At 45.3% G+C, this 24,964-nt stretch overlaps 1 protein-coding gene across 1 annotated transcript in view; it reads right to left on the minus strand.

Annotated features, from left to right (window-relative positions):
* Positions 1–474: 474 nt before the first annotated feature.
* Positions 475–24,964, minus strand: part of CHRD (chordin) — a 66,462-nt gene continuing 41,972 nt past the window's right edge. The window contains exons 15-23 of the mRNA XM_087872479.1: positions 23,954–24,067; positions 16,253–16,459; positions 13,923–14,016; positions 13,051–13,101; positions 9,664–9,767; positions 7,554–7,656; positions 4,123–4,277; positions 2,857–2,950; positions 475–1,333 (exon numbers count right to left, since the gene is read on the minus strand). Coding sequence (XP_087728605.1) covers positions 1,263–1,333; positions 2,857–2,950; positions 4,123–4,277; positions 7,554–7,656; positions 9,664–9,767; positions 13,051–13,101; positions 13,923–14,016; positions 16,253–16,459; positions 23,954–24,067 — 993 coding nt within the window. The 3' untranslated portion in view covers positions 475–1,262. The remainder of the gene's footprint in view (positions 1,334–2,856; positions 2,951–4,122; positions 4,278–7,553; positions 7,657–9,663; positions 9,768–13,050; positions 13,102–13,922; positions 14,017–16,252; positions 16,460–23,953; positions 24,068–24,964) is intronic.

Below are 24,964 nucleotides of genomic sequence, written 5' to 3' on the forward strand. Positions count from 1 at the left end.
AAACTAATTGAGTTGAAAATTGCAATGAGCTGGTAGCTCTGGGTTTACCTGCAGAACAGTGAGAAGCAGCTTGGATCGCTTGAGAAAAGAATCCGACCACTAGATGGCAGCAAGGCTATACTTTAAAATCTAGTTCTCTGCTGCCATCTAGCTAGCAACTGGATTTTTGCAACCCATGTATAGAAAGTCCTGTTGTGTCATTTCAACATTGGATTTACTCAGCCCAATCATAGAGCTGGCCTGGCCTTTGGGGTTTAGCAGGGAGATTTCAAGCAGGTAATAGATTAACAGTATTGGAAGGGACCTTGGAGGTCTTCTAGTCCTACCCCCTGGTCAAGCAGGAAACTCTATACCATTTCAGACCAATGGTTGCCCAATCTGTTCTTTAAAACCTCCAGTGTTGGAGCACCCACATAGAGATACAGGTAGTCCTCGACGTACGACCACAAAAAAAATTGCCACCAACGCAAAGCATTTGGTTCAACCTCATGGTGTATTTTACTCGGTTGACCTTCGTTTTTAAAAAATAAATATTTCATCTTCAAACATCGACCCTTCGGTTTTGAATTGAGCAGGGAAGGAGAACCTCAGCCGCCGATGGACAACATAAATTATACAACAAAATGAAACCAAGAGAAAGCCCCCCCCTCCTTCCCCAATACTCCCCCCCCCAATTCCTGGCCTCAAAATGCAGCGAAGGAGGACAATTTTACATTTTATATATATATACATATATATTACTTTGGGGAAGAGTTGCTTTCCCCTCCTTCGGATAGTGTTCGGTACAACTTAAGCGATCTGGTTCCTTTTGAAGAGGTCGCATATCCAAAATGTGTGAAATTAAGATGAAGGCGTCAACGTGTTGAGTTCATGGAAGGATAACGGAAGGGGCCTCCCATGAGTTGGGCAGAATCACGGTTCCATCTTAGAGTTTTACTGCGCATCCCAGGCACGTAATATCAATTCCCAGTTCCTCGAGGAACCCATAAAATGCCTTTCCTTCTCAGAGAAGCAGGTGCAAAAAAAAGAGGCGTGGCTGCCCCACAGGTAGAGGAGAAAGGAGATCTGCTCAGGAGAATGGATGGTTGCTTCTTCTGCGAGGAGAAGATCTGAAGGTCTTCCTGTGGCTTGGAGAACCACCGTCAAAACTTGGCTGGCTTTAAGGAGGTCCCAGAAAGATCTCACTCCAGACCCACTTGCCTGCCTTAGCAACTCTAAAATATCTTTTGGGGGGGCATCCATGCTTCTTGGGTTTGGCTGGTTTAATGTCTCCAGGAGCGCTTGGTCACTCCTTCAAAGGTCCCTTGAGCTTCTTCTTGAAGGATCTCCGATGCTGCAGGACACAAAGGGCGAAGAGGAAAGGTCAATGGGGAAAAAATATATATATAAGTTAGACAGGCAGGTTTGATCAGACCGGAGCAGGAAAAATGGGATCTTTCTTTCTTTCTTTCTTCCTTTCTTCCTTTCTTCCTTTCTTTCTTTCTTTCTTTCTTTCTTTCTTTCTTTCTTTCTTTCTTTCTTTCTTTCTTTCTTCATCATCCATTATAAACACACTTACATGTACAGTCATTTCCATCATTTTTCATTCATCTTTTCTTTAAAATCTTTTCATTTTTCTTTTCTTTTTAATTTTTACTTTTTCGGGGCTGCCCTTTTACCCTTTACCTTTACTCCAACCTTTCTTCTTCTCCTCCCCTTCTCTTCCTTCCTCTTTCTCCTCCTACTTCCTTCGTTCTTCCTCTCCTTCTCTTTCCTACTTCCCCTTCTCTTCCCCCACTCCTCTCTTCTTCCCCCCTTCTAACCTTCTCCTCTACTCCTCTTTCCCCTCCCTCTTCTTCCTCTCCTTTTCCCTTTCTTCTTTCTCCTCTCCTCTCTTCTCTTCTCCCTTCCTCCCTCTCTACTCCTTCCCCTCTCTCTTGTTGTTTCCCTGAAAAAAGGGATTTATCTTGTGGAGGTCCCTTTAACTGGATTTATTGGTTTATATTATTTATTTATTTAATCGGTCATAAGAGCCGAGGTGGCGCAGTGGCTAGAGTGCAGCACTGCAGGCTACTTCAGCTGACTGTTAGCTGCAGTTCAGCAGATCGAATCTCACCAGGCTCAAAGTTGACTCAGCCTTCCATCCTTCCGAGGTGGGTAAAATGAGGATTGTTGGGGGTCAAATAGGCTGACTCTGTAAACTGCTTAGAGAGGGCTGTAAAAGCACTATGAAGCGGTCTATAAGTCTACGTGCTATTGCTATAAGTCACTTTTTTCAGTGCCATTGTGCAGTGGTGGGTTCCTCCCGGTTTGGCCCGGTTCAACCGAGCAGGTAGCGGTGATGATATGACGTCACCGAACCGGTTCTCTTTGTTCGGGAACTGCGTCCCCCCCCTGCCCCCCCCATTATTCTTACCTTTTATTTGGCCCCACCCCCAATCTATTGCTGCCTCCCGAGTCCCAGCTGATCGGCTAGAAGGAAAAAAACTGTTTTAACTCTTCCCGCGGGGCTTCAAAGGGCCGCCCTACAGCTGATCAGTGTTAAAAGGCAGTGTGGTGGTAGACCGGTGCCTCCAAAAACAAATGAGTAGACCGGTGCCTCAAAAAACGAATGAGTAGACCGGTACAGCTCTGCAAGCAGTTAAAAGCCTGGTAGACCAGTACCTCTGGTAAATCCTAAAGAACTGTCACATGATCATCAAGCCACGCCCACAAAATAAGCCACGTCCACAGAACCCATAGTAAAAAATTTTAGAACCCACCCCTGCATCGTCGCTTCGAACAGTCACAATGCAAACTGTTGTAAGACAAGGACTACCTGCATTGCGTCCCCACCACAAGTTGGGCCACAACCTTGGGCTAAGAGTCCACACTCACCTTGGCACTGGGTGCAACACGAGTCCCCCTTTTTCCCTTCCTTGGAGCAAGAGGTTGGGGAACATTCTTGACGCTCACAATGTGTTTCCCCAGACTGAAATTTAAAAAAAGCCAGAACAACAACAAGAATTTGCTGGAAGAGAGGTAGGATTATACAAGATCCCCAAATAAATAAATAAATAATAAACAAATAACTTTATTTATTTTATTTTTTTTAATTTGATTTATATGCCGCCCTTCTCCGGAGACTCAGGGTGGCTTACAATGCGTTAAGCAATAGCCTTCATCCTTTTGTATATTTTATACAAAGTCAGCTTATTGCCCCCACAAACTGGGTCCTCAATTTACCTACCTTAGAAAGGATGGAAGGCTGAGTCAACCTTGAGCCTTGGAGAGATTCGAACCAGCAGAAATTGCAGGCAGCTGTGTTAATAACAGGGTGCGTATACCACTGTACTATCAAGGCTCTTATTGTCATTGTACGTGTATACACAGTATACCCATACAACGAAATTCACTTAACACCCAAAGACCAGGCCCAACACACATAACAATCCCCAAACACACTCCCACCCACCACAATTTCCTACCCCTGAACCACCCAAACATCCACACAACAGACCAAGTAATGCTGTCCAACAGCTCACTGATGGCAGCCCTTTAGTTCATTGTTGAGTGCAATTATATCTCCCCTAACAAAAACTTCAAAACAACAATTGGGTGGCAACAGCTTTCAGACCATAGAGGCAGATTACAAGTAGTCCTCGACTAGCGACCACAACCGATCCCCAGAATTAATGCTGCTCAGTGAGACGGTTGTTCAGTGAATTTTGCCACAATTTGTTAAGTGAATCACTGCAGTTGTTCAGTTAGTAACAGGGTCGGTGAAGGGAACCTGGCTTCCCCGGTGAATTTGCTTGTCAGAAGGTCGCAAAAAGGGATCACGTGCCCCCTTCCCCCTCCCCCGCAGGATACTGCAACTGTCGTAAATGTGAGCCAATTGCCGAGCGTCAGAATTTTGAGCATGTGATGCTGCAATGGTCGTAGGTGTGAAAAATGGTCGTAAGTCGCTTTTTTCAGTGCCGTTGTAACTTCACTAAATACTAAACAAACTGTTGTAAGTCGAGGACTCCCTGCATTTTCCTTCCACCCACTGGGATACCGGCCATCTCCTATGAGAGAGACATCCCCATTTCCAAGCTACCCCCACTGAGTTTTGGCGTGGAAATTTCCACCTCCTCCTGCCACGGATGCCTCCCTACTCACCAGGCACCAGCAGGTGATGCATTTCATCTCCCCGAAAGGGGGCACTGTAGGGTGCCACCTCTCATTGTGCGTGAACCACTGACGCCCAAACTTGCAAGCTCGGGGGCCGTCCGCTTGCATCATGTCGGAAAGCAGGGAAGAGCTCTTCTCCGAGGCTGTGGAGAAAAGGCAGAGCGTGAAGAACAAGGGGAAGAGCAGAAAAGGAGAAAGTTGGTTAGAATAGCAATAGCACGTCGACTTATATACCGCTTTTCATAGTGCTTTTACAGCCCTCTCTAAGCAGTTTACAGAGTCAGCATGTTGCCCTCAACAATCTTATTTTATTTTATTTTATTTTATATTGGATTTCTATACCGCCCTTCTCCCTGAGGGCTCAGGGCGGTGTACAGCCAGATTAAAAAACATGCAGAACAAATATTAAAAACAATTAAAAGATATATAAATTTGGCCCAATTAAAACTCATTTACCAATTAAAACGTTTAAAACATTTAAAAACAGTTAAAAAATTCATCTTAAGCCAGCCCGGCTTGTTTAAATAAATGGGTTTTAAGGGCGCGACGGAAGGCACTGAGGTCTTGGATTCTCCTTATCTCTGGGGGGAGCTGATTCCAGAGGGTAGGTGCCCCCACAGAGAAGGCTCTCCCCCTGGGGGTCACCAGCCTACATTGTCTGGCTGATGGCACCCGAGGAGGCCCTCTCTGTGGGAGCGCACGGGTCGATGGGAGGTCGTTGGTAGCAGCAGGCGGTCTCGAAGATAGCTAGGCCCTATGCCATGGAGCGCTTTAAAGGTGATAACCAACACCTTGAAGCGCACCCGGAAGACAACTGGGAGCCAGTGCAGCTCACGCAGGAACGGTGTTACATGGGAGCGCCATGCTGCTCCCGTCACTACCCGCGCTGCTGCGTTCTGGACCAGCTGGAGCCTCCAGGTGCTCCTCAAGGGGAGCCCCATGTAGAGAGCGTTGCAATAGTCAAGGTGAGAGGTGATGAGGGCGTGAGTGACTGTGCACAGGGAATCCCGATCAAGAAAGGGCCGCAACTGGCGAATCAGGCGAACCTGACAAAAGGTCCCCCTGGTTACAGCCGTCACATGTTCCTCCAAGGACAGCTGCATATCCAGGAGGACTCCCAGATTGCGAGCCCTCTCTGTGGGGGCCAATGACTCGCCCCCAATAGTCAGTGATGGAGTCAACTGACTATATCGGGATGCCGGGAGCCACAGCCACTCAGTCTTGGAAGGGTTGAGCTTGAGCCTGTTCCTCCCCATCCAGATCCGTACAGCCTCCAGGCACTGGGACATCACTTCAAGGGCATCGTTGGGGTGGCCTGGGGTGGAGATGTACAGCTGGGTGTCATCATCTGGGTCATTTTGCCAACCTTGGAAAGATGGAAGGCTGAGTCAACTTTGAGTTGGTCAGGATCGAACTCCTGACAATGGGCAGAGTTAGCCTGCAATGCTATATTCTAACTACTGTGAAACCACAGTTCTTCTGTGGTGGTTCTATCTATCTATCTATCTGCCTACCTACCAACCAACCAACCATCCAAACATCCTTCCCTCCCTCCATCCATCCATTAACTATAACAATAGCAATAGCACTTATCTACCATTTCATAATGCTTTGCAGCTCTCTCTAAGTGGTTTACTTAGTCAGCATATTTGGCCCCAACAATCAGAGTCCTCATTTTACCGACCTCGGAAGGATGGAAGGCTGAGTCAACCCTGAGTTGGTCAGGATCGAACTCCTGACAATGGGCAGAGTTAGCCTGCAATGCTACATTCTAAGCACTTTGAAACCACAGCTCTTCTGTGGCAGTTCTATCTATCTATCTATCTATCTATCTATCTATCTATCTATCTATCTATCTACCTACCTACCTACCTACCTACCTACCTACCTACCATCCATCCATCCATCCATCCATCCATCCATCCATTAACTATAACAATAGCAATAGCACTTATATACCACTTCATAATGCTTTGCAGCCCTCTCTAAGTGGTTTACAGAGTCAGCATATTTGGCCCCAACAATCAGAGTCCTCATTTTACCGACCTCGGAAGGATGGAAGGCTGAGTCAACCTTGAGCCGGTCAGGATCGAACTCCTGGCAGTGAGCAGTTAGGTTGCAAGGCTGCATTCTAACCACTGTGAAACCACAGCTCTTCTGTGGTGATTCTATCTATCATCTATCTATCTATCTATCTATCTATCTATCTATCTATCTATCCATCCATCCATCCATCCAGTCCGCCTATTGCCCCCAACAATATGGGTCCTCATTTTACACAAACTCGGAAGGATGGAAGGCTGAGTCAACCTTGAGCCGGTCAGGATCGAACTCCTAGCAGTGGGCAGAATTAGCCTACAATGCTACATTCTAAACTACTGTGCCTCCAAAGTCTTGCATCACCACAACTTTGTTTGGCATAACTTACAATGGTGTTTTTTTCAATCTCAGCAACTTTTAAGATGGGTGGACTTTAAATCCCAGAATTCCCCAGCCAGCATGACTGGGAGATGGAAAAACTGCCCCATTCACTCAACAAACACCACAAAAAAAACCCCAAAACCATTGTAAAAACAGGACCCAGTCTTGTGGTGATCCACTTTATAACCGTCGTGAGATACACCCGCATTTGCCAGACTCAATGACCACCGTAATTCGAGGACTAATCTGTAAGAAGCATTTTGAAGAGGCGGGGAGCTGCTTCTAAAGGAATCATTTTCTCAACTTTGCTGGGACTTTACAAGGTGAACTGATTACCACTGTTCCATCCTGCAGTAGCTGGCTGGCAAGGGCAACAAGGTGTTATCTGACAGGTTTAACTGTTGTGGCCCGTCAGCAGCCAGCAGATCTGGCAGCAGACTCAGAAAGTGAGGAGGTTGGGGAGGAACATGGGCCAGTCCTGGAGTCTGGGGAAGGTTCTGATGAGGGCTCTGCGTCTGAGGCAGAGAGGAGGTCAGGGCCGTCTGACAGTTGTCAGCTGCCTTCGGAGTCAGACATCAGTGAGGCAGAAGAACAGCTGGATCCTGTTCCCAGTGTGTGCCTGCGCAGAGCTGCCAGACGAAGGGAACAGCTAAAGAACAAGGGTCGACTCAGGAGTAAAGCCACAGGTGGAGGGTGAATGGCCCCTCCCAGAGGGAATAAAAGAGGAGCGAAGGGGAGGGGAGTTTGCAGGAGACAATTAGTTCATTCCTGCATTCTTGCCAAGTATTGTCTGTTGCAGTATGGAGTCTGAAAGATATCAGCCTGGCCACTCTCCAAGCCTGATAAAGGTCGGTAATTGTGAACTATATTGAAAGACTTGTGGGAGAGGAAAGACTTTGCTGGAGAGGAATTCACCGTAAATTAAATAAAAGGGGTTTATCGGGACGAGGACTCGGCTTCGTGCTGCTGGGGAAGGCTAGGGCAGAATATTAGCTTACCTGGGCATTGCTTACAGCAGTCGGATGGGTTGAGCCGGATGGGGTTACTGCAGGTCAGCTGTGGACACTGCACCTTCTCACAATGAACTTCCCCGGTGGTTCCCTGCACAATCACAGATGGGAAATTTTATTTTTTTTAAAAAAAATTAATATTTTATTATAATACAATATGACAAACACATAGCATACAACATATAAATATATCCTCTTTTTTAAACAATTTCTTGGTGGTCTTCTTTCCATTTTGTATCTTTCCTCCCCTTATCTCTTTCACTATTTTATTTTCTTCATTGTCCCTTTTTCTTTGGTTACATTGTATTTTCCAACACTAATAGCCTTATTTTTATACATTTCTATATATTTATTATATATATGTTTTACATTTTTAGATTTTTCCCTGTATTTATTATTCTCTATTTCTAGTCCCAAGCCATTCATACCATTTATTCCAAATTATGTAATAATCTGTCTCTGCTTTTTCTTTAATTTCTGTTGTTAGTTTGTCCATCTCGGCACATTCTAAAAAATTTTCTATCACTTCTTCATCTGTTGGAGTCCTTTCCTGTTTCCAATTTTGTGCATATGTTATTCGAGCAGCTGTTATGATGTGTAGAATCAGATATTTTATTTTTATTTATTTATTTATTTTTATATGCCACCCTTCTCCGGAGACTCAGGGTGGCTTACAATGTGTTAAGCAATAGCCTTCATACTTTTGTATATTTTATACAAAGTCAGCTTATTGCCCCCACAAACTGGGTCCTCATTTTACCCACCTTAGAAAGGATGGAAGGCTGAGTCGAACTTGAGCCTGGTGAGATTCGAACTTACAGTAATTGCAGACAGCTGGATGTTAAATGCTGCCTTAGTAGGAGGCATTTGCCTCCTACGCCACTCAGGCTCCTTTTTATTTTATTTCTATGGGGTATGTTCTTGTGAATATTCCTAATAAGAATATTCCTAATGAGGCTTTCTTTTGATTGATTGGTCTACTATTTTTTCTAGCCAGTTCTTTATATTTGTCCAAATTATTTCTGCTGCCGGGCACGTCCACCACAGATGGTCATATGTTCCATGAGTTTTCTTGCACTTCCAACAGGTTGAGGTAATATTTGGGAACATCTTTGCGAGTCTTGTCGGTGGAAGATGCCATCTATAAAACATCTTCAGCTGATTTTCCTTGTATGCCGCAGATTATGTTAATTTTGAATTTACTTGCCACATTGTTTCCCAGCATATGGGAAATTTTAGCACACAAAAGAACCACAGCATCATATATACACTGACGGCAAATTTCCAGTTCATGACATCCAGTGGATTACAAATCCCATCGTCCTCAAAGGAGAAGAACTGGGAACTGCTGTCCATTTGGAGTCAACAAAGCTACGATAAGTGCCGTACAGGCAGTTCTCAACCTACAACCATTTAGTGGCGATTCGAAAAACGTGACGTATATTTTTCCACACTTATGATGGTTACAGCACCCCCATGGCCACATGATCAAAAATCGGATGCTTGACAACTGATTCGTATTTATGACCGTTACAATGTCCCCGGGGTCATGTGATCCCCTTTTGTGATAAGCAAAGTCAACGGGGAAGACCGATTCACTGAACAAACTTGTGTTACTAACTTAACAACTGCAGTGATTCATTCACTTAGTAATTTCCTCAGTTCATAAAATCGGGCAAAACTCACTTAACAACTGTCTCGCTTAGCAAGAGAAATGTTGGGCTCAACTTGTGGTCGTACGTTGAGGACTGTCTGTAAACAGCCTTCCTCCTTCATATAGGAAAGCTGATCTTGCTTTTTAAAGAGCTGTAGGCAACGAAACTTCATTTTCATGTATGCCGATTAGTGTACATTCAAAGTGACAATGAAGTTATTCTAAGTTCTAAATTGGGGACTAGAACGCTGAGCTCCAATTTCCCACTGAGGACCATGGGATTTGTAGTAGGGAACTCTATCAAATATCTAGAGGTACACTTAACAAATTGTACTAGAGGGATCCCAACAGTTTCAATGGATTGTGCAAATGCACAACAGCTGGGTTAAGCCCGTTGGTGCAACACGGGCTTGTTCAAATGTCTGGTTGATGGTCCCTTCCTACCTTGCAGGTGCAAATGGCGCATTTGATGAGCCCAAAGGGAGGGACTACAGGATGCCAGTGGGTGCCTGCGCGTCTCCACGTCTTGTCACCATCAAAATAGCATCCTAAGATAAGAGAAAGAGGAACAGAGCACCTGCGGTAAATGCAATGTAGATTTATTCTGTTGGAACTGTAGTCCCCCAATGGCCCCAAAGACTCAACTCTCCTTTGCTAAGCCTTGGCTAAATTCTCTATCCTATACCTACCTTCCTACCCATCTACATCTGTCTGTCTGTCTGTCTACCTACTTATCTATCTACCTGTCATCTATCTATAATTTATCTATTATCTAACACTATCAATCTTCTATTTATACTTTTACTATCACCTGTCTACCTACCTATCAATCATCTATCTATACTATATCTACTATCTATCACTGGTCTACCTACCTACCCATCATCTGTCATCTATGTCTATCTATCCACCCACCCACCCACCCATCTATCCTATCATCTATGTATGTATGTATGTATGTATGTATGTATGTATGTATGTATGTATCTATCTATCTATCTATCTATCTATCTATCTATCTATCTATCTATCTACCTACCTACCTACCTACCTACCTACCCATCCTATCATCCATCCACCCACCCACCCACCCATCCATCCATCCATCCATCCATCCATCCATCCATCCATCCATCCTATCATCTATCTATCTATCTATCTATCTATCTATCTATCTATCTATCTATCTATTTATCTATCTATCATCTATCTATCTATCATCTATTATCTATCTACCTACCTACCTACCCATCCATCCATCGTCTATCATCTATCATCTATCTATCTTCCTGCCTACCTACCTATCCATCCTATCATCCATCCATCCATCCGTCTATCATCTATCTATCTATCTATCTATCTATCTATCTATCTATCTATCTACCTACCTACCTACCTACCTACCTACTTATCCATCCTATCATCCATCCATCCATCCATCCTTCTATCGTCTATCGTCTATCTATCTATCTACCTATACCTACCTACCCATCCTATTATCCATCCATCCATCCTATCGTCTATCATCTATCGTCTGTCTATCTATCTATCTATCTATCTATCTATCTATCTATCTATCTATTCATCCACACATACAGTAAATAACACACACAGATACATATATAAGTATAAATATTGATATCAATAAAAACAGGTCAATTAATATGTACATAATAAACAAGCCACATTTAGAATGAGGCTTCTAAAAGAAATAACCAGTCTAAAGCCACTCAAGCTTTTTAAGCAGACTTTTCTAATGGAGGCCATTCAGATTGGTGGATTTCTGTTCCTGGGATCTAAGCAATGGTCCTGCCAACAGGGCAGATTCTTCTGGGGATACTTTTAGCTACAATCCCAACTTGGGTTTTTTTCCCTTCATTTTCCCTAAGAGAAACTACACATTTGGTATAGATGATCATGTTCACCCTTTCACTGATCCGAAAGATTTTCAAAGCAGCTCCCAAAACAAGGTGGAAAAAGGCAACCAGATGTCCTCCAGATGTATGGATTTCAATGTTGGAGACACCAAGTCCAATGGCAAAAGACTGTGAGAGTTATAATCCAAAACATCTGGAGGGCCTCCTCCTCCTCCTCAGACGCCTGAGCTAAAATCAACTGAAATGTATGTTATCCTTTTTAGTGTTTATTAATTTTTTATTGTCCCCTTTCACCAACAATTAACACTTGAGCTAGCAATCAGAAAATGGAAATAACAGCAGTAACAATAAAAATGAAGTAATATAAGAAGAAAGAAATGGGGAAAGTCATTTAGCCCCTCTTGTGAAGTAGATGGACAGTTATAAAAATTTAATAAACGATAATAAAATAAAAATAATAAAAAGTAAAGTAAAACAAAAAATATAAAAGAAAATAATAAAAGAAAAGAAAAATAAAATAACGCAAAATATAAATAAAAAATAAAACAGAATAAAAAATTTAAAAAATAAAACAATAAAGTAAAATACAACACAACACAACACAATACAATAAGCCTTTTTAAGTGGCCATGTAAGACCCAGATTAGTCCAGCCTAAAGTGGGTTGGACAGTTCACAGTTGTGGAAACTAGCTATGCCCTTAGCACAGGGGTCGGCAACCTTAAACACTCAAAGACCCACAAAGGTCCTAACCGGAAGCCCCCCATTCAATTCTGGAGCTGACCGGAAGTTAGGGTTCACCCACCATAGAGTCTCCTCCTAGCACGGCGTCCTTTTTCCTCTACCTGCCCTAACCGAAAGCCCTATCAATTGTGGAGCCGACCAGCGACAGGGAGCCGCAGCAGAGGGATGAAAGAGCCACATGCATCTCCAGAGCCACAGGTTGCTGACCCCTGCTTTAGCATGTTGGGATCACTAGAACAGGGTTTCCAAAACCTGGGAACTTACTTTCTTTCTTTCTTTCTTTCTTTCTTTCTTTCTTTCTTTCTTTCTTTCTTTCTTTCTTTCCTTCCTTCTTTCCTTCTTTCTTTCTCTCTCTCTCTCTCTTTCTTTCTTTTTCTTTCTTTCTCTCTTTCATTTAATTTGTTTACCGCCCTTCTCCCAGAAGGGACTCAGGACGGTGAACAGCCAAAATTAAAAATACATACAATACAAAAGTTAAGATAATTAAAAAGAATTAAATCATTGGCTTCCCAATTTAAAACCCCCAAATCCATAAAATTTAAAATCCCAATTAAGAACCATTTAGGCTAGGCCAGCTTGCTGGAATAAATAAGTCTTCAGGGCCTTACGGAAGGTACGGAGGTCCGGGATCAGTCGTATTCCAGGAGGTAGTTCGTTCCACAGGGCGGGTGCCCCCACAGAGAAGGCTCTCCCCCTGGGGGCCGCCAGCCGACATTGCCTGACTGACGGCACCCTGAGGGGGCCCTCTCTGTGAGGGCGTATTGGCCGGTGGGAGGTTATCGGTAGCAGCAGGCGGTCTCGCAAATATCCTGGCCCTAAGCCATGGACTTTAGGACTTGTAGACTTCAACTCCCAGAATTCCCCAGCCAGCGTGGCTGGCTGAAGAATTCTGGGAATTGAAGTCCACAAGTCTTATAAGAGTTGCCAATTTTGGAGGCCCCTGCACTAGACCCATCACCTACAGCCCTAACGTTAACCTTCTTTTTAATAACAAACTGGAACAATTATTTCATTTGAATTTAGCTCTGATGACAACGTGACCCTGAGCAAATAATTAAGGAAACCCTCTTCCCACGCGCCCATTGGGCTCTGCGGTAAGTGTACAAAATCTCTTTGCACCTTTGAGGGCCAGGGCAACTGTTCAAAAGAGCATTCGCTGTTCGTTCTACCAGAAGATCCATAATGCTCAGCCACCCCACTCTTGCTCTTACCTTCGCTGCCGTCTCGGATTTTCTCTGCTCTTTTCCGTTCTTCGTTTCCCTCTGTTCAAGAAGAGAAGGATGTACAGATGCATCACGGGCCGAAGGGAAAAAAACAGGATCAGTTGTGATTGGCTGTTTCCTCCGCCCAAGCCTTTCCTTGGGCAGTTTGACCCAACTCTCTTGCCAGTGGGGCAGTGTCCTCTCGCCATTCCAAGCTACGGCCAGAACCATCTTTTACCTAACTAGCTCTGAACTGCACGTGCTTAAGGTGTGGGAAGACAAATCATCATAATCTTTTAACAACCCCATAATCCCTTGCGGGGCGGAGTCTGGGCAACTGAATGGAGCTAGCAAGTGTTTTAATGGCCGAATGCTCTTCCTGTTGCCAATGCGGAGTTTTGTTCAGCAGGTAGAGTCTCATTGTGCCCAGAGAGAGAAATACCTGCCTCAACCTAGGATCGAACTCACAGCCTCCTGATTGTGAGGCGAGAGCTCCACCTCTGCTCCTCTCTGCCTGTTCTCTCTGCATGATCACTGATTGATCATTGCTACTTGTTGTTTTTCTACTGTTTTACTGATTGTTTTACTGCTTTACTTGTTCCTGTTTGCAACTCCAAAAAGAACTGTTTTATTGCATATGACTACAACAACTGGTAAGAAGACTTTGTTCTTGGAATATCCCTGGATTGACAATTTAACTATCTTTATCTGTATATGACCTGGATTGTTTGCTTTACTTTTTCCTAAAAATAAAAGAATATCACAACTCAGTGTGTCTGTATTGACAGTGCTTATTCACAATCACTCTCAGCCGTTTCTCATCTGCACAACTTTGCTACTCCAGGGTTACTCTGCGCATATTCCTCATCAGTTACTGTTACCTTGACACACAGGGCAGCACTGATTACTGTGATGGACTGTCTGGGAGCAGTTGAGTGGCTGGCACAACACCGGATCACAGATCACCGTTCGCTTCTGAGGAACCGGAAGGAGAGAGAGAGAGAAAAAAGGATAAGAGAAGGAAGATGATTAGAGCAGGCAAAGGAAGGTGCAGAATTTTATTCTCACTTGGTCTGAGTTTGCTTGCAAAAATGACAGAAGAACAGAGTTGGAAAGGACTCTGGAGGTCTTCTAGTCCAACCTTTTGCTCAAGCAGGAAACCCTACTAAAAAAAAACCAGTCAGGTCACTTTTTTCAATGTCATCATAACTACCAACGGTCATTAAACCTGTTGTAAGTGGAGGACTCCCTTTATGGTCAGAATATTGGACGTCTTGTGGTGTTCCATTTGGGAGAATGCATAGGTTCTCGCCCAACAAAGAAAACCTGGCTTATTGTGGAAAAATACAAAACAACAATAACAAAATAGAGCCTGGATAGCTCAACAGACAGAAGCACTGTAATTTAACACCAGCTGTCTGCAATTAAAGTAAGTTCGAATCTTGCCAGGCTCAAGGTTGACTCAGCCTTCCATCCTTTCAAAGGTAGGTAAAATGAGGACCCAGTTTGTGGGGGCAATAAACTGACTTTGTATAAAATATACAAAAGTATGAAGGCTATTGCTTAACGTACTGTAAGCCGCCCTGAGTCTCCGGAGAAGGGCGGCATATAAATCAAATTAAAAAAAAAACCAGACTCCTATATCAGCATAGATAGGAACCCAAACATAAAACTTTCCTTCTAATTCAGAGGAGCCAAACTCAATTTCATTGAGGGCTGCATCAGAGCTGTCCGGCTTGCCTCCTTTCAAGACTCAAGAAAGAAAAACCCCGACTCCATTTTCATAGAGAAAGGTACTTTTACTGAGTATGAACTGAATGCAGCCAAAGAAAAGCAAGGTCTGAAGCAAAGGCGCGAAAATTACATATAGAAAGCATCCCCCCCAACTGTCCAGCGTAAATCATCCAATCCACAATTTCCCCAGGGGTCATGTGGGGTGCAAACGTCTGGTAGTGTCATCCTCCTGCTATGCCACGACCGTTGACCTTGAGTTGTTATCAGCTTCAAAGAAAATGCTGAAGCAAAGTTTTCTCTCCTCTTCTCCTCCAGCTCACTTCCCCCCTCCCAAGAGTTCCAATAGTTCCCCCTTCCCCCCGTTTCATGGCAGCCGAGCAAGCAAGTAATGAAAGAGCGGAGGCTGACAAGAGCTGTGGTTGACCGTGGGGGTGGGGCAGGCGGGCAGGTGGGCATGGCCAACTGGGTGGGTGTGGCCAATTGGATGGACATGGCCAGCTTGATGCCACTCACTGAACGAGGCCAACTGGATGGGCGTGGCCAGCTTAACGCCACTCCCCAAACTGCTGGCATGTTTCCTCTTTGCATTGGGTAGACCAGGCCGAAGCCACGCAGGTCGGCCCCTTACATTTTCCACGACAGCCACCAGTAGTGGGTTTCAACTTCGGTCCCTATCAGTTTGCTTGCGGGCGTGCGCACACTCATGAGTGTGTGCAATGCTTCTGTGCATGCGCAGAAGCTTCTGCACATTTACAGAGATGTCCGGCAGGTGGGCAGAGCCTCCTGCGGTCACTGCTACCGGTTCGCCCGATCCGGAGCAAACTGGTAGCAACCAAGCACTGGTGGCCACACGGGCCGGATCTGACCACATTGCGGGCTGGATCTGGGCTTTGCGTTTGACACCCCTGTTCTAATTGGATGCTTCAATTCTTCCAGAAAACAACAATTACTGTATTTTTCGGAGTATAAGACGCACCTTTTTCCCCCCCTAAAAGGAGGTGAAAATTTAGGTGCGTCTTATACACCGAATGTAGCCCCTCCCCCACTGGCCCCCACCCTTTGGCCTCTGCCTCCCAGCAGTTTACCTCCTTACAGCAAGCAGCAAGAACAAACAGCCCATTTCAGCTTCAGCACAGCCTAATTAGCACAAGTTGATTGGATCGGCCTCCCGACTCTCAGCTGTTTTGCTCTCAGCTGTTTTGCGCGGGCCTCTGCTGCTTGCTGCAAGGAGGCAAATTGCTGGGGGCAGATTTTTTTTTCTTGTGCTAATCAAGCTATGCTGAAAATGAAAATGAAAGTAAAGCATTTGCTTTACTATTTGCTGTTTGCTGCAATGAGGCAAAATTGCTGGGAGGGAGAGGGAGAGGCAGATTTCTTTTTCTTGTTTTCCTCACCAAAAAAGGTAAGCGCGTCTTATAGTCCGGAGCGTCTCATACTCCGAAAAATACGGTACTTTTCCCATTGTCTTCCCACCTACCTGACAGATGCATATAGAACATTTCTTGTCATAGTCGGGAGCCCAGCGGGAGCCATGGGGCCGGTGTTGACCTTCAAAAAAGCAGGCGTTGAGGTCTTTCTTCAACTCTTTGGAGTCCCTGGGCCTTGCTTCTCCAACAGGTTTCTCCTCTAGGTTGTCAGAGGCCAGCCGGAGGCGCCCTGCCTTGCATTGGTTGGGAATGTGAACCTGGAAGGACAGTGGCAATTGAGCAAATGAGCAGCTGGACAGATCAAGAGTAGGGCCAGCTAGGAGCCGGAAAAAAGAGAAATCAAGCTTGCCTTAATGAATCTAATTGATGAGTCTTGCCATCCAATCAGGGGTGGGGTTCAAAAATTTTAGCAACCGTTTCTCTGCCCGGTTGCTGGGTGGGCGTGGCCATGGTGGGTGTGGCCTACTCAGCCTCGTGCACCACAAGGGGGGGCTTTTCGCCCTCCCCAGGCTCCGGAGGCTTTCTTCAAGCCACCAGGAGAGTGAAAACAGCCTCCCCAGGGCTCCAGAGGCCGGAAACAGGCCCATTTCCAGACTTCCAGAACTTCTGGTAGGCCCGTTTTTCACCCTCCCAGAGGCTCGGTGTGGGCCCTGCACTTACCTGGCATCCAAAACAGGCTGCGTGGAGACTCCTGGGAGGGGAGGGGTGGGCGAGGTCAGCCAGTCCTTGCAACTACTGATTCGACCAACCAGATTAAAATTAACATCCAATTCGCCCGAACCGGCTGAATCCCACACCTGCATCCAATCTACCTGAAAGGCACCGGCTCTAAAAGCAGTGTTTTCAAATGTGGCAATGTTAAGATGAGTGGACTTCAACTCCCAGAATTCCCCAGCCATGAGAAATCTTAAAAGTTGCCAAAGTTGAGAAACACTGATTTAAATAAATAGCAGAGATACTCCGTGCCTACATGATAAGTCACCTACTCAAGTTGAACAGGAAGGCAAGAGGCCTGCGGAAGAGATGGACTGAAATGGGAAGAACTGTGTTAAATTCATCCTGTCCTGTTCCAATACTGGGAGACAATTTGGTGCAGGGGTTCAGGTGTGGATTCAAGACGGACGATGGACTGTCTGCTACAAGAAAACAAGGTTATGGCATGCACTGACTAGGTGGCTCAGCCTGACTAGGTGGCTCAGTGGCTAAGACACTGAGGTTGTCGATCAGAAAGGAGGGACTCTGTTTGGGTAGCAGGTGAGGAGGAGGAAGAGGAGAAAGAGAAGGAGGAGGAGGAGAAAGAAGGAGGAGGAGGAGAAAGAAGGAGGAGAAGGAGGAGGAGAAAGAGGAGGAGGAAGTGAAAGAAGGAGGAGGAGGAGAAAGAGAAGGAGGAGAAAAAGGAGGAGAAAGAGAAGGAGGAGGGAAAGGAGAAAGGAGAAGAAGAAGGAGAAGGAGAAAGAAGGAAAATGAGAAAGGAGGAAGAGGAGGAGGAGAAAGAAGGAAAATGACAAAGAGAAGGAGGAAAAGGAGGAGGAGGAGGAGGAGAAAGAGAAGGAGGAGGAGAAAAAGGAGAAAGAGATGGAGGAGGAGAAAGAGGAGGAGGAGAAAGAGATGGAGGAGAAAGAGAAGGAGGAGGACGACAAAGAGATGGAGGAGGAGAAAGAGGAGGAGGAGGAGGAAGAAGAGGAGGAAGAACAAAGAATGCTTATGGATTCTGCACGTGTTAAATTTATAACAATTCTGAGTGGTTAGAAAGCTGAAAAAAGTAACGAAGAGTTAGGCATCTTGCAGACCTCAGCTAGAAGTTAGGAGTAGAGATGGCCTGGAAGAAATGGAATGTGTATTAGATAACTCCTGGAGCATTCATTAGCCAAGGTTTAGGAATAGGGATGGCTAGAGACCAACAGAATAATTGTTAGATCATAACTAAAATGTTTATTAGATAGTATTTCTTTACATATCCCGCCTGATCCTCCCTTCTGCTTTAGGAAACATGTATAAAGCTTTCTTAATTCTATTGGCATTTTGGCCAGAACCCCAGCTGCCTGCAATTAAAGTAAGTTCGAATCTCACCAGGCTCAAGGTCGACTCAGCCTTCCATCCTTTCTAAGGTAGGTGAAATGAGGACCCAGATTGTGGGGGCAATAAGCTGACTTTGTATAAATATACAAAAGGATGAAGGCTATTGCTTAACGCACTGTACGCTGCCCTGAGTCTCCGGAGAAGGGCGGCATATAAATCAAATTTTAAAAAAAAGGAAACAAAACCCGCACCTCGTGTCTGGTGTCCTTCATTGGTCTCAGTATTAGGCTCAGACCTGAACTGGGGACGACACAGTAAGTTGTAAGTTGAGGACTATCTGTATACCCCGGGTCAGTGAAATGTCTTTCCGTTGAACTCTTGCACCTGCAAAAGCTAAAAACCTGGATTTGAGCTTCTAGTTTTTCTCCTTTTCAACTCAAACTCCTTCACGTATTTGTGGTGGGGAAGATAATGTTGGAAAAGCGGTTGTGAAAGTCACCCGCTTTGAGCTCCTGGAGGACAGACAGGGGATATAATCCAGCAAACAGATTAATAAATCATTTTCCTGCAGAATTGCCAGCGTGGAGAGGCTTAGTTCCTTTCCACCTTCGCCGCTCAGCAACCGCTGAAGGGAAAACACGTCCTGGCACTGTGATCGGATGCCAAGAGGATTCTGCCACCTTCCAGCCAAACATGGTTTCTGGGAAGCCGTTGGCAAGGTTGGCCTCAAGCCTAGATAAGATGCGTGGCAGACAAAAATCTGCCTTTGCAAACATCCCAGCCACGGAGGGATTCTGTCTGGGTAGCAGGTGAGGAGGAGGAAGAGGAGGAGAAAGAGAAGGAGGAGGAGGAGGAGAAAGAGAAGGAGGAGGAGGAGAAAGAGGAGGAGGAGGAGGAGGAGAAAGAGGAGGAGGAGGAGAAAGAGAAGGAGGAGGAGGAGGAGAAAGAGGAGGAGGAGGAGGAGAAAGAGAAGGAGGAGGAGGAGGAGAAAGAGAAGGAGGAAAAGGAGAAAGAGGAGGAGGAGGAGGAGAAAGGGAAGGAGAAGGAAAAGGAGAAAGAGATGGAGGAGGAGGAGGAGGAGGAGGAGGAGAAAGAGGAGGAGGAGAAAGAAGGAGGAGGAGGAGGAGAAAGAGAAGGAGGAGGAAGAGAAGGAGAAAGAGGAGGAGGAGGAGGAGAAAGGGAAGGAGAAGGAAAAGGAAAAGGAGAAAGAGATGGAGGAGGAGGAGGAGAAGGAGGAGGAGGAGAAAGAGAAGGAGAAGGAAAAGGAAAAGGAGAAAGAGATGGAGGAGGAGGAGAAGGAGAAGAAGGAGAAAGAAAAGGAGGAGGAGGAGAAGGAGAAAGAGGAGGAGGAGGAGAAGGAGAAAGAGAAGGAGGAGAAGGAGAAGGAAAAGGAGAAAGAGAAGGAGGAGGAGGAGGAGGAGGAGAAAGAGAAGGAGAAGGAAAAGGAGAAAGAGATGGAGGAGGAGGAGGAGGAGGATGAGAAGGAGAAAGAGAAGGAGGAGGAGGAGAAAGAAAAAGAGAAGGAGGATGAGGAGGAGAAGGAGAAGGAAAAGGAAAAGGAAAAGGAAAAGGAGAAGGAGAAAGAAGAGGAGGAGGAGAAAGAGGAGGAGGAGAAAGAGAAGGAAAATGAGAAAGATGGAGGAGAAGAAGGAAAAGGAGGAGGAGGAGGAGAAAGATGGAGGAGTATGAGAAAGAGAAGGAGGAGGAGGAGAAGGAGGAAGAGGAGAAGGAAAATGAGAAAGAAAAGGAGGAGGAAGAGGAGGAGGAAGAGAAGGAGGAGGACAAGAAGGAGGTGGAGGAAGAGAAAGAGAAGGAGGAGAAAGGAGGAAGAGGAGAAGGAAAAGAAAGAGCTTGCTGTAGCTAAAAAATGCTTTGCTTTTTGGTCAAATTTCATGACAATGTTTTCTGCCTCACATCTTCCCCACTGGGTTCACATTAAGTTCTTGATCATCAGTTTAGCATAGATGCCCTCTTCCATCAAGGACCCTGGAGGTCAAGGAGAGGCAGGAGAGAGTAAACTAGGCATAGCTACATGTGGTTAGCCCTCCCTTGTAGCCAGTACTAGGAATAGTCTACTCCAACTAGTAGTTCTATGTCAAGAAGGAATGCCTGGATTCTCAGAATCTCCATGTCAAAGCCAGCAGCTTAAGTGGGAGCAGAGTTACCTTCGGAGTAACATGCCTGCAACAATATCCCCCAAAATGGGAACAGAAACACCGGTGGGGCAGCAGTTAGAATGCAGTATTGCAGACTAACTCACTGCTCACTGCCAGGAGTTCGATCCTGACCGGCTCAAGGTTGACTCAGCCTTTCATCCTTCCGAGGTGGGTAAAACGAAGACTCAGATTGTTGACGGCAAATATGCTGACTCTGTAAACCTCTTAGAAAGGTCTGTAAAGCACTATGAAGCAGTGGTGAAATCTAATTTCTTTTATTACCTGTTCTGTGGGCGTGGCTTGGTGGGTGTGGTGTGCCTTGTTGGGCGTGGCAGGGGAAGGATATTGCAAAATCTCCATTCCCACTCCACTACAGGGGAAGGATACTGCATAATCCCCATTCCCGCCCTAGTCCTGGGGGAAGGATATTGCAGAATCTCCATTCCCACCCCACTCTGTGGCCAGCCAGAGGTGGCACTCGCCAGTTCTCCGAACTACTCAAAATGTCCGCTACTGATTCTCCAGAACCTGTCAGAACCTGCTGGATTTCACCCCTGCTATGAAGTCTCAATGCTAATGCTATTTATTGCTAATTTCATTTCACGGAAAGTGAACACCAAATTTTGCTGGCCACATGTACCCAGCCAGGCTGTTTTTCCTGGCCATAGCTTGAAAAATGGCTTGGTGTCATTTTTTTTTTTTCCCTGATGCTGATGAGGAATGACTGCCTGTTTCACTCCAAGAATTGCCGTTTCTGGGTGGTTTTACATCCAAATATTAATCAGGCCCATGCCGGTTTTAGCTTCCAAAGCCAGACAGGGTCACCCAAATGCTGCTTTTGCATTTTCAGAGAATTAAAATGGTATACAATTAATATTACGACTCTCTAGTGTTTCTCAACCTTAGCCCTGTTAAGATATGTGGACTTCAACTCCCAGAGTTAGCTGGCTGGGGAATTCTGGGAGATGAAGTCCTCACATACTGAAACACTGATCTTATGCAAGGGTCTCCAACTTTGGCAACATTAAGCCTGGCGGACTTCAACTCCCAGAAGTTGCCAAGGCTGGAAACCCCTGGTCTAATGCATATATTCACGGCCACTATGGAACAGACAAATGGCTTTGCTGACTGTGGAATTCTGGGAGTTGAAGTCCATACATCTTAAAGGGGACAAGGTTGAGAAACAGCACTCTAGTTATTTTTCCTCTTCTAGTATGTAAGCCATCAGCTAACACCTATTTCTGAACTTTAAACAAACAATTTATTTCGAGCACGTGAGGGATGGAAGCAATTTTTTTTGAAAAAAACAAGATACAAACCCAGGGGTGGGCTTCAAAAAATTTAGCAAGGGCTTCTCTGCCCAGTTGCTGGGTGGGCCTGGGCCTGGTGGGCATGGCCTAGTCAGCCTCCTGCATCACAAGGGGGGGGGAGGTTGTCCTCCCCAGGCTCTGGAGGCTTTCCTTGAGCCTCCGGGAAGGTGAAAACGGCCTCCCCAGGCTCCAGAGGCCCTCTGGAGGCCAGAAACGGGCCCAAACTTCCAGTAGGCCTGTTTTTCGCCCTCCCTGAGCCTCCGTGCATGCCCTGCACTTACCTGCATCCAAAACGGGCCACGTGGGGACTCCTGGGAGGGGCCGGGCGGGGTGAGTGGGGCCAGCCAGGAGTGGGATTTGGGAGTTCTCCGAACTGTACAGAATCTTAGCTAGAGGTTCTCCCGAACCCTTACGAACCCCCAGCAGCCCACCCCTGCACAAACCGCATTATCGATTACGACAATTTCTCTTATTTTTCTAGCTAAGAAAGGACAGTCTGCCCCGCTCCACCTGCCCCCCTCTCCCCACTCCGGCAAACTTTCTATGCCATTCAGTGTTATGCAAACATCCATCTTCATAAACGCAGCCATTTCTCATTATTTTATTTCCATGCCAAGAAAAACTTCACTGGCGGAATTTCCAGCTGTCTCTAGGGAGCAAGCGAATGCTTCTCCTTGCAGTGATTAAGGAATGCAAACAATGTAGAGTTTTAAGATTTTGGCACAGGGCTTTCCTTGGCAACTTGCCACGCTGCTAAATGTTCCCACTAGCTAAGAAAAAGAGAGTAATTTTCGAAATACTCTCTGTGACTTCAATTCCTGTCCGTTTAGAGGGCCTTTTCAACCTGATTTTTCAAACGGTGCCCATCACCTCCTTGAAAGGAAGATGTTTGTGAATCTATCCTGCTACAGATTGTCCAAAAGCTCAGCTCTACCTTCTGGTGTTTGTTTGTTTTTTTTAAATTGCATTCTAGCTTCAACATTTACTTTACTTTACTTTTACTTTACTTTTATTTGATTTGTATGCCATGTACTCCCGAAGGACTCAGGGCGGTGAACAGCCAACAATAAAATACATATATACAAAATTTAAAAAGCAGAAATAAAATCGAATTAAATAGTTTGGCCCAGACAAATTAAAACCCCAATCAATTTAAAACAAATTTAAACTTTGAGTATTATTAAAAATATTAAAATTACTAAAATTGTTTAAAATTGTTTCTGATTTAGATCAGAAAAGTCCCAAAAAAGGAAATGCAATCCTTGGTTGCATTAATAGAGGGATAGAATCAAGATCACATGAACAGACTTGAGCCCTGGGCCCTATCCTTCAACAGTAACAGAGTTGGAAGGGACCTTGGAGGTTATCTAGTCCAACCCCATGCTCACGCAGGAGACCCATACTAGGGATTCGAACCGCCGAATTGCCGACCTTTCTGATCGACAAGCTCAGCGTCAATGTAGAGAAAAGGTAAGGTTTTACACTTAGGTAAAAAAAAAACCAATGTACAGGAAGAGATGAGATGAAACCTGGCTGAATAGCAGTAACAGCGAGAGGGATATTGGGAGTCCTAGTGGACAATCACTTAAATATGAGATGTAAGGTCTTGCCTCTCCAATCTTTTTTTTTTTTTTTTTGCTTTAATTTATATGCCGCCCTTCTCCAGAGACTTAGGGCAGCTTACAATGCGTTAAGCAATAGCCTTCATCCATTTGTATATTTATACTAAGTCAGCTTTGAAAGGATGGAAGGCTGAGTCAACCTTGAGCCTGGTGAGATTTGAACTTGCAGTAATTGCAAGCAGCAGATGTTCATCTGTCAATAACAGTGCTTTAGTCCACTGTACTACAGGCTCTTCCCAAGAAATCTTCCCAAGAAAGCAGGACTCTTGAAACTGCAGTGGTTCCAAAAGGAGCTTTTATTGGAAGGTTATTGTGATAACCGGGAGCATTTCACCCCTGAGCTAGAGGCTAAAACATATGAGGAACATTTGCAAGAACTGGGTATGTAATGATAGAAGGATGAGGGATGATATGATAGCGGTCTTCCAATATTTCAGGAGGGGGTTGTCACAAAGAAGAGGGAATCAACCTATTCTCTAGAGCAGGAGTCTCCAACCTTGGCAACTTTAAGACTTGTGGACTTCAACTCCCAGAAGTCCTCAGCCATCCCTAGCTACAAGGTCCTACAAGGTCCCTTCCAACTCTGTTAATCTGCAAATGGTTTGGAAACCAAGAGTCTTTCAGAGCTAAAAAAGCAGACCTACCTTCCCCCGGATCTCTCCTTGTGGGTTCGCTTTGGTGCTGACTTGCAGGAAAGCTGTGCCTTGAGCTAGGTGCCGAAGTAGCTCTGCGTCCAAGTCCTTCACCACTCCTTGGGCCTAAGAGAGACAGACAAGTACCTCAATAGAGTTCCAGGACAGCATGCAGGGAATTCTCAATTTACAACCATTTGTTTAGTGTCTATGGAGATTCTCAGTCATCCAGGTCATGGTTATCCCAAATATGTTTTTTTTTTCAAGAGGCAGCTGGACTTTTGGTTTTTCTTTGAAGACCTTTTAGGTCTCATCCAAGAAGCTTCTTCAGCTCTGGCTGGATGGTGGGGAATAATGGAAGGATTTATACTCCTTGCAGACAGCTGGTCATTTGCATCCTTTTAGAGGGTTTTTAAGGTCACCTAGAGGTTGATCTATGTCCTCAGGGTCACCAGAGTGGTGCAAATGGGCGTGGAGCCTTCTTGGAACTGCTGAGAGGACCCTGTTGTAGACTGGAGATAGGTGATGTCGTATCCCTTCCCTTTTGTTGAGAGAGGGCCAGGGGTGAAATGCTCCCAGTTCAGACCAGATCACTCGATCCGGTAGCGATGGCAGCAGGTGGTTCGGAGAACCGATAGCAAAAATCCCTGCCCCCCCCATGCCCACCTGAGCCGCGCGATCATCAGAGGCTGTTTTTTTACTTTTAAAAGCATTTTTTCTACAACCTCTTTGGCTGAAAAAATGCTTTTAAAAGTTAAAAAAAAGCCTCTGATGATCGCGTGGCTCAGCTGGGATCATCAAAGGCTTTTAAAAACATTCTTTCTACAACCTCTTCGGCCGAAGAGGTTGTAGAAAAAATGCTTTTAAAAGCCTCTGACGATCCCAGCTGAGTTGCCTGATCGTCAGAGGCTTCTAAAATGCTTTTAAAAATAATAATAAAAAAAGTTGGCCATGCCCACCCAGTCACATTATCCCCCCCACACACACACCCAGCCACACCCACAGAACTGGTAGTAACAAATT

Source organism: Pantherophis guttatus, chromosome 6 (assembly GCF_059756535.1).
Source record: "Pantherophis guttatus breed Tessera chromosome 6, ASM5975653v1, whole genome shotgun sequence".
NCBI classification, from domain to species: Eukaryota; Metazoa; Chordata; class Lepidosauria; order Squamata; family Colubridae; genus Pantherophis; species Pantherophis guttatus.